The sequence below is a fragment of the Cibotium barometz genome, chromosome 58, assembly GCF_041138505.1.
Source record: "Cibotium barometz isolate CiBa-2024 chromosome 58, ASM4113850v1, whole genome shotgun sequence".
Taxonomy (NCBI): Eukaryota; Viridiplantae; Streptophyta; class Polypodiopsida; order Cyatheales; family Cibotiaceae; genus Cibotium; species Cibotium barometz.
Window position 1 is genome coordinate 39,508,897 of NC_141103.1, and position 9,129 is coordinate 39,518,025.

The 9,129-nt window shown below is 39.5% G+C and overlaps 1 protein-coding gene across 1 annotated transcript; it reads left to right on the forward strand.

Annotated features, from left to right (window-relative positions):
- The first annotated feature begins 2,001 nt into the window (after positions 1–2,001).
- LOC147606268 (uncharacterized) lies at positions 2,002–3,046 on the forward strand. The gene is made up of 2 exons (XM_086792501.1): positions 2,002–2,186; positions 2,344–3,046. The coding sequence occupies exons 1-2, from the start codon at positions 2,037–2,039 to the stop codon at positions 2,974–2,976; spliced, it is 783 nt and encodes a 260-aa protein (XP_086648627.1). The 5' UTR covers positions 2,002–2,036; the 3' UTR covers positions 2,977–3,046.
- Positions 3,047–9,129: the final 6,083 nt, after the last annotated feature.

The window sequence follows — 9,129 nt, forward strand, 5'->3', positions numbered from 1 at the left end:
TACTTGAAAACTCTAAACAAATGATTTTGGTTTATTAAATTTTGAATTACATATATATATATACTTATATATGATATATTACTTGAATAGGCACAAGCTGCTACTATACCTGCTGATGCTCCTGTCGCGCTGATGATCCACCCGTCGCTCCTGCTCTTGCTCCTGCGCCTACTCTACTGGACATGAACGACAGGGTGAGCACTACTCTTCGGACATGTATACCGATGTGAGCTCATCTGATCCTGGAGGGAGCAGCTCGTCATCATCTGAGTCTGAGTAGTACTCAGACTTATAGTATCACATATGTATTGAGGATGTGGTTATATATATATTTTTGTAACTGAAGCCATGGGCTTTTTTAGACAAACCTATTTGATTTTGTATATATTTGTTTATATTGAAGCCATGGGCTACTTCCACATATGGACTCCCTTGTATATATGTTTTTACATAATGAAAGTCATGGGCTTATTTCAGCACACATAAAATTTTGATAGTATTGCATTCATGTCTTTCTTGAATCGTGTATTGACAATGCACAAAATGTTCTCCGGGTAGATGGTGCAATGCACCAAAAAAAAATCCAGAAAGTGCTATTTGGTGCTGGAATGTTAGAATAGATTTCAGGCACCAAATACCACTCTCTGGATTTTTTATTTTTACTCTCTGTTCGCGTGTATCTGCGCGTAAAGTCTGCCAAAGTCGTGTTTATATGCGCGGAAAATCTGTTAAACACACGTGTATTGATGCAGCAAAGCTGATAAAATGCGTGTATAATAAGCCCGTGTATCAATGCATCTGACGAGCATCATACACACGCTTTTACACGCATGTATGTGGCCGCAATTATACACGCACTGATACACGGACCCGCTACTTTTTTTTCACAAGTCATTTTCCCCGCGGCTAACAGCGCGGGTTTGAGCCCGATCCCTTGTAGTGCTTGTTGGCTTAGGTTCCATCCGACTTGCGTGTTGCACTTTGTTGTGGTGTGGTGTTCACACTTGGGCTTTGTGGTGTGGTTAGCGCTTGCGGTCGGTGTGGTTTGGTCGCTTTGGCTAGGGCCGTGTGTTGGCTGGATTTCCGTGATTGTGTTGGGAATGATTTTTGGCAACGGTTTTTGGTCGCGTGTTTGTTGGATTTCTGTGGTTATGTTTGCGGCAGTTTCTATGCAGTCAACACTATGTGGACATATTGGGCTGCACCAGGCCCTAGCGGAGATCCACATAGTTGCTTTGATTTTTTTTAAAATTCTTATTAATAGATAATATTTTTTAGAAAACCCAAAAGGCCTGCCTCTACTCCAAATCATCCCATAAAGGGATAGTTTTTTTTCAAGAAGTTAAGCTTGTAACAACGGCCTTTTCCTAAAAGCGTGTTTATGCACGCTTAGTTCTCTCGTGTGTGGGCTTTTGGACACATTGGCTTTTTGGACTATTGAAAGACTGGACATTATTATTAGTGGTGTGTATGTAGTCTAGTTAGAGCAATACCCTCTTAATGTTTCCAACGAACACATTGACGCATTTCACACAGATCCTCAGACGTATCACACTATCTCGCCAGAGCTAGGCACCCTCCTCTTCTTTTCCAAAATATGCAAATGCTCTTTCCCCTTTGAGTCCTGTCAACAAATGTAACCTTCTCACTTGGAAAAATGTCTCCTTCTACCTTCTGAAAATACAACCTTTTCCACCAAAAAAATAACAATTCTTACACGGGCTAACAAAAACAAATGTACATCAAACGTAAAAAATTTAAAAGACAAAGAATAGGTAGAATTTTCTCTATTGTTAGATCCCATGATGATTAACCAAAAGAAGCTCCAAACACCTATGTCCGAGAACAACAACCCAACGTGACGTCTATCTTCGTTGGAGCTTGGCATGACGTAATCTTAAAGGAACGGGCTGAGGTCATTGATGAGCTCTTGTAGAGAAAGAAGCATGGACTTGATGTCTTCACCGAAGGAACTTTTTAAGGGCGCGGATGGTATAAATGTGAGCACCTGTGAGAGTGTGCACACTGCAAGGGCGATGGCGACTCTTTTCGACGAGCAAGCTAGCATCTATGCAGCAGCGAGGCCAACATACCCGTCTGAACTCTACACGCTGCTGGCCTCTCTTAGCAAGGGGCACAAGCGAGCGTGGGATGTCGGGACGGGCAATGGACAAGCTGCGGTGGGGGTGAGTGAGAGCGCTCAATCAATTTTGTAACACGTGTTTGAGCTAGATATGTAGGACTCTCTCTCTCTCTCTCTCTCTCTCTCTCTCTGTCTGTCTCTGTGTCTCTATATATATAAAGCTATCCGTTTTGGTCCATTTAGCGTTGCGTGTTAAGCAGCTTGCAGATTACTACGACGAGGTGATTGCTACGGATGCAAGCGCGCAGCAGCTCCATTACGCAGAACGGAAGCCCAACATTTCTTACAGGGCCACCAGCCCTGGCCTGCGTACAGAGGAGGTGGACCGTGTGGTGGGAGAAGAAGAGTGCGTGGACATCGTCACCGTCGCTCAAGCCGTGCACTGGTTCGACCTCCACTCCTTCTACTCGCACGTGCGACGCGTTCTTCGTAAGCCTGGGGGTGTCTTCGCCGTCTGGTGCTACACAATCCCCGAGGTGAACGCTGACGTGGACGCCGTTCTTGCCCAGGTGTACCGCACGACCCTGCCCTTCTGGGAGCCGGCCCTCGACTTTGTGAACGACGGCTACTCGACCTTGCCCTTTCCTTTCCAGCCTGTCCTGCCAGCTCAGCAGGGCACGGGCCCCATCAGGCTTGAGGCCAAGAAGGACACCACTCTCGAGGGGTACTTGGGCTTTCTCAATTCATGGTCGGCCGTGAACACGGCCAGGGCAAGGGGCGTGGAACTCATGGACGATGACGTGCAACAAGCCTTCCGAAATGCATGGGGCTCCCCGCATCAGATCCGCACCGTCACCTTTCCTCTCCATGTTAGAATAGGCTCCCCTGCCTGAATTGCAAGTTTTACGTGTAATTTTTGAGAGCCAAAACTTTAATTTGCAAGTCCAAATGCCCCATTGAAAACATCTCCTTGCACATTTTGAATATTCGTCCTGTTGATATCAATATATATTTTCAGAAATTGTGCCTTTACATGGGTATTAGGAAATATCAACAAGGCACACATGCCTGATAAACCCTTCTCAAATTATTATTTTTGGAATAATAATATATTAATATCTACAACTTTGTCACAATATTTTACAAAAAGCTTACCCTCTAGTCCCACTTCCTATTAAGAGGATCACATACCATGTCCCAGATCCCATCTTCCCATACAACGGAGGAACTTTCCCAAGAGAAGTGAAAACCCAGCTGCACATAGGCAATCAACAGCACTTCAGAGATGAATCCCTTAGGTGATTGTTCTTCAAAGTACTCCCCTTTTGTCCAAATCTTCACGATTGGTCTTCTTCCCAGGGGGTTTTCAACCAGGGCCATAAATATATCATCTAGTTGGTTTTCCTTCAAATACCACCTTTTAGATGTGGGCCCAAATTTGGGGTATTTGGTTTTGACATCATCCCAAGTGTAGACATGCCAACAGTCAAGCAGCATTAGGATATCCAAGTATGTATTAACATCCCTGATTGTAATGCTTGAACTGTTGTGGATATACACCTCAGAGAGGCAGAGGTAATCCTCGTGGTAGAGGATGTTGGCAAGGCCAACAAACATCTATGCAAGATGTGGAATGCCATTACTGTGGGAAATTTGGTCATATGGCACGTGATTGTTTCCGCAAACAGAATGATTTGAGAGGAGGTAGAGCACAACGTGGTGGACATTATGGTGGAAATTATGCACAAGTGGAAATTATGCATCAAGCAGTAATGATGGCAGCGCAAATCACTTGTTTGCCATGAAACATGTTGTGGGATCTATGATGACAAATACTGAGAATGATGGAACTTGGTATATGGACTCTGGAGCATCAAATCATATGACTTGTCATGGTGAAGGGTTTAAGCATATGAAGCCTATGGATGTGAAAGGCTATGTGGAAACAGGAGATGATACTCAGCATGCCATTACACATGTTGGAAGTGTACCATTGGTTATGCACAATGGTCAAACAAAGTCTATGTCAGATGTATTGTATGTGCCTTCTATCACAAAAACTTTGGCCTCAGTTGGTCAAATGGTGGAACAAGGATTACAGGTTCATTTCAACGAGCATGGTTGCTTCGTTGAGGATTTCAAACATGGATGTAGAGTCATTGCTAAAGGTAAGAAAGAAGGCAGGTTTGCATACATAATATTATTCATCTTATTAGTATAATATACAGGCCAACAAAAGTGCACACATTTGAACATCATTTCTGTAGCATCCTTGATTGGTGGTCCCTTTATTCAATATCAACACATTTCTAGAGACCCAAATCTCCCACAAACAACAGTATCTTATAATACAAAATATTATATCAGCCTCATTTTCCTCCTTGCTTAATCTCCCCAGTGGTCAATCCCCCCAATACCAATATAGAGGGAATTCCTCTTTCATCATTTAAAATTTATCTATGCAAAAAGATAAATTTAACTAAAATCCTTCTTTAATTTTTAAATAAAATATGCATTATTTTAGCATCACAATTTTTCTCTTACTTCATTGGAGTACATGGATTTCCATTGTCATGGGAATTACTCTTTTAACATAAAAATGGATTATTAGAAATTTCTCTTTTTTCTAATTAACTATTTATGCATAAACATAAAAATCAAATTTCCATGATTATAATGAGAATCATTCAATTAATCTAGGATGATTAATCCTAGAATATGGTAGGAAGTTCTCTTTTCATAATATAAATGAAAATGATTTAGGTGTTTATTTTTTAGAAATTTTGCCATAGCTCCGCTGCTATTACTGATCATTCTCAATAAGTTTGAAAGAATAAAATTTAGTATTATTCATGTGATTAGAATAGCCACTAATTGAATCATTATCCAATTATGGATTCATTCTTAATTCTATCATAAATTTAATAGCATAAAAGTATTAAAAAGCCATTATTTTGACCTCCAATTAGACAAGCATAGAAATTACTTTTAGATTAGAGAAATGCTTCATGAGAAGCTTCATTCAAATTGAGAATAGGTCATAGGAATGACCATCTTGGGCGAGAGAGAGCAATGCTTAAAAACCATTATTAATTAAGCATAAATAAAAATTTAAGTATTTCTTTATTACAATACATTAAAGAACTTCAATAGTATTCAAAAGCCATTCAAATTAATCCTTCTCAAGCTTGAGAGGGGTTGTGTCATGAGAATATATTTTAAGTCCTCTAGAAAAATATTATTTATCCCCTCTTGAGTAATTTGGGGACGCCTAGATTACTCTTGCGTCATGCCGGCTAGGTTAATATCGTGGGTGATACCACTATAAATATTAATACGTGCGGTATATGACGTATGTTTGAGGCCACCTATGATTATTTCAGTTAGGTTTGTATGGCAGGGTGATTCCTGGGATACTTACGCCTGGTAGTCATGAGTTGGTGATGATTTGTGCCTGTTTAATATTTGTGAGATTAATTTAATAATTGATTGGGCTTATATTTTCAGGTGATGAAGACTATGGGAATTGAAGAGTTTACTTTAGAAGAAATGTCTTGGATCATCACATTTCATTTTTGGCAAGCATAGTAGCTTGTAATCTTATTAAATGATTTTTCCATTTTGAACTTTAGGAAAGATACATTTATTTTTTGTGGAATTTATTAAAGCCTATGGCTTTACCCTAGTCCCAATTTGACACTCTATTTTTGTTAAAGAAGAGTGCCGTGCTCTCTAAAAAGCACATCTTGTATTTTGGGGGCTATGGCCTAATTTTGGTGAAAAGGAAAGCTAATAAAGAAATACTCTTGTGTGGGGAGAGGCCACGCACAAGAGGGGGGAAGATTGCACCCAATATGGTCTTTTTGGAGCTAAGTATTTTTGTTTAAGTGTTTAATTTTTCAATTGATTTGATTTAGTTGAAGCTTACAAGCAATGGTTTTTATGATTGAATTAATTCTCTACTTTTCCACAATCAATTCCTAGAATAAGATTCCGGTTGCAGTGGTATCAGAGCTTGGGCTAGGAGATTTGTGGAGAAGGTAGGAAAGGGCTTCAACTTCTCAAAAATCAAGAAAGTGCAGGAATTTATCCAGTGGACAGAAGGGTGTTTTGCAGGTCTTTACCCAAAGGTCAAAGATTCAAAACTAGATCTACTCTCAAACCCACTCACCACCCTGCAAAACCATCCCTCTCTATCAAAAAGTGGTTTTTCCAAATACTCTGTGAAATCAAAATCTGACCGTATGGATGAAATCCTCATAGCCAAAAACCTCACGGGTAACTCTCAGAAATCAGAAAGCTTCAAGGTTGAGCAAATCTATAATGGACGAGGGAGATAAATCCATGCAAAAGCCATCTTATAATTCTCAATAATCTTTTGGAACAAGAGGCGCACGGCAGCAACCTGCCGGCGCAAAAGCGTGGAGTGGAGAGGAAAAAAAAAAATTCAAGCTTAATCTCCCATAAGCTAATCACCTCCTTAATCCACTTTCTAATCAAGTTTACTTTTCCCAATCCCTATGCAAGTCACATCACTCCTTTTTCAACCTCTACTTTTCCCAATTTCCAAATTTGAGGAGAAATTCAAAGGTTTTCCAATTCTGAAAATTTCTGGGTGCAGAAAAGTCATTTACAGGTTTTAAAAAGCTTCAAAATTGCCTAGAAAAGGCCAGAAAATTCCGAAATCACTTCTGAAAAATTCTGAAAATTTCAGAAAAAATATTACAGAGTTTGGGCAAGGTTTACAAGACTGTTTCAGCAGGTTTCAAAGTGTAGAAAAATTATTTCATCAACAATTCGACTAGCCCAAGACTCTTGAATCACGCGGAATCGTTCGGGATTTGTTTGAGGCGACGAGAATTCAAATTCAGCCATTGAACAGCGTTTTCCTAAAGAGATTAAAGCACATGAGGGTACTTCTTCTAAACCGTTTACTAAATCTTTTTATGCTTCAAAGAAGATGTATAAACCAGGTTATGACAAAGGCAAGGACGAGGCTAAAGGCACCATGAGTACCAATAAGAAAGTCAATGGTGGCAAACCGAAGACATCTCCTATCAAATGTTTCAAGTGCCACAAAGAAGGTCACATAGCACCGAATTGTCCGGAGCGTACCAAGAATTCAACCCCAGCAGTAGCAGCTCGAGTCAACATGATTGAAGAAGATGACAATGAAGAAGAATCATTCGAGCAAGAGGGTAATTCCGATCCAGATTACTCAGAACAAGAAGGTAAACCTCATGTTCATTCTTTGCTTAAAATAAAAGGAACGATAAATGGACATGAAGTTCTTATTTTGCATGATGATGGTAGTACACATGATTTCATTTCTGAAAAGGTACTTAGAGCATTAAATCTTCATTCTTTACCTATGCACTATAAAGTCAAAGCAGCATTTACTGGAACAAAGTATAATTGCATGCAAGTAGTGAAAGATTTAGATTTATGCATCAAACCTTTAACAGAAAAGAGGGATTTCTTAGTTGCACCTTTACAAGGGGTAGATATAATTTTGGGTATACCTTGGAGACACAAATACAATCCTATTATTGACTATGACACTCATAGTATCTCTCTAAGGAAGGACAATAAAGATATTATCCTCCAGTGTTAAGTCAAAGGAGAAATGAGTCCTTTGTTGAGTCACACTCAAGCAAAGAGAGCTCTAAGAAAAAGAGACAAGACTTATATGGTATGGGTTAACCAGCTTGATGCTGAGTTGGACACATCCAAAAGACCAAAGTTTGATTCTTTTATCTCCAAATTTAGTGACTGTTTCATGGAAGATCTGCCTCCCGGATTACCTAAGTCTAGGCCAGAGGATCATAGTATTGACTTATTGCCTGGAAATTCCCCGCCTTGTAAAGCTCCCTATAGAGTCAATAATTTAGAGCAAAGAGAAATCCAAAGCCAAATAGAAGACTTGCTAGAGAGAGGCCTTATTCGACCTAGTAGTTCACCTTTTGGAGCTCCAGTACTTCTTGTTAAGAAGAAGAACGGAACTTACCGAATGTGTGTAGACTATCGTGCATTGAATAAGATTACTGTCAAGAACAGATATCCTATTCCTAGGGTAGATGATCTTCTTGATAAGCTTAGAGGATCAAAGGTCTTTAGCAAGATTGACCTAAAGTCTGGGTATCATCAAGTTCGTATGACTCAATCTGACATTTTCAAGACAGCTTTTAGAACCCAAACTGGTCATTATGAGTTTTTGGTTATGCCATTTGGTTTGACCAATGCTCCAGCTACTTTCAACCGTATGATGAATCGTATATTCCTTAAGTTTCAAAGTTTTGTTATAGTGTTCTTTGATGACATTCTTGTTTTTAGCAAGGATCGACAAGATCATGAACAACACTTGGAACAAGTGTTCAATCTTTTGAGAGAAAATGAATTGTATGTCAATCCTGAAAAGAGTTCTTTCTTTCAAGAGGAGATTGAATACTTAGGACATATAGTATCGGCCGAAGGAATTCGTGTAGATCCTAAGAAAATTGAGTGTATTGCTTCTTGGCCTACGCCTAGAAACATACATGATCTTAGATCTTTTCTTGGCTTATGTAGTTATTATAGGAAGTTCGTCAAGAATTTTGCTTGTATTGCCAATCCTTTGACTGAACTCCTTAAGAAAGCTACAAATTTCAATTGGACTGATAAGCAAGATAAATCTTTTGCAACACTCAAGAATGCTTTAAGACAAGCACCAGCTCTTACACTACCTAATTTTCAAAGACCATTCTTTATAGTAGTGACTGATGCTAGTGGCAAAGGATTTGGCGCTGTTCTTATGCAAGACAACCATCCTATTGCATATCAAAGTAGAAAGCTTAAGCCTGCAGAGCAAAATTATAGCACTTATGATAAGGAATTAGCAGCAGTAGTGCATGCTTTGAAGAACTGGAAGCATTACCTAATGGGCTCTGAATTTCTTATCAAGACAGACCAACAGAGCATTAGGCATCTGCTTACGCAACCTCTTATTTCAGATAGGCATATCAAATGAGCAGCTTTCATTCAAAGTTTCCAACCTATGATTCAATATC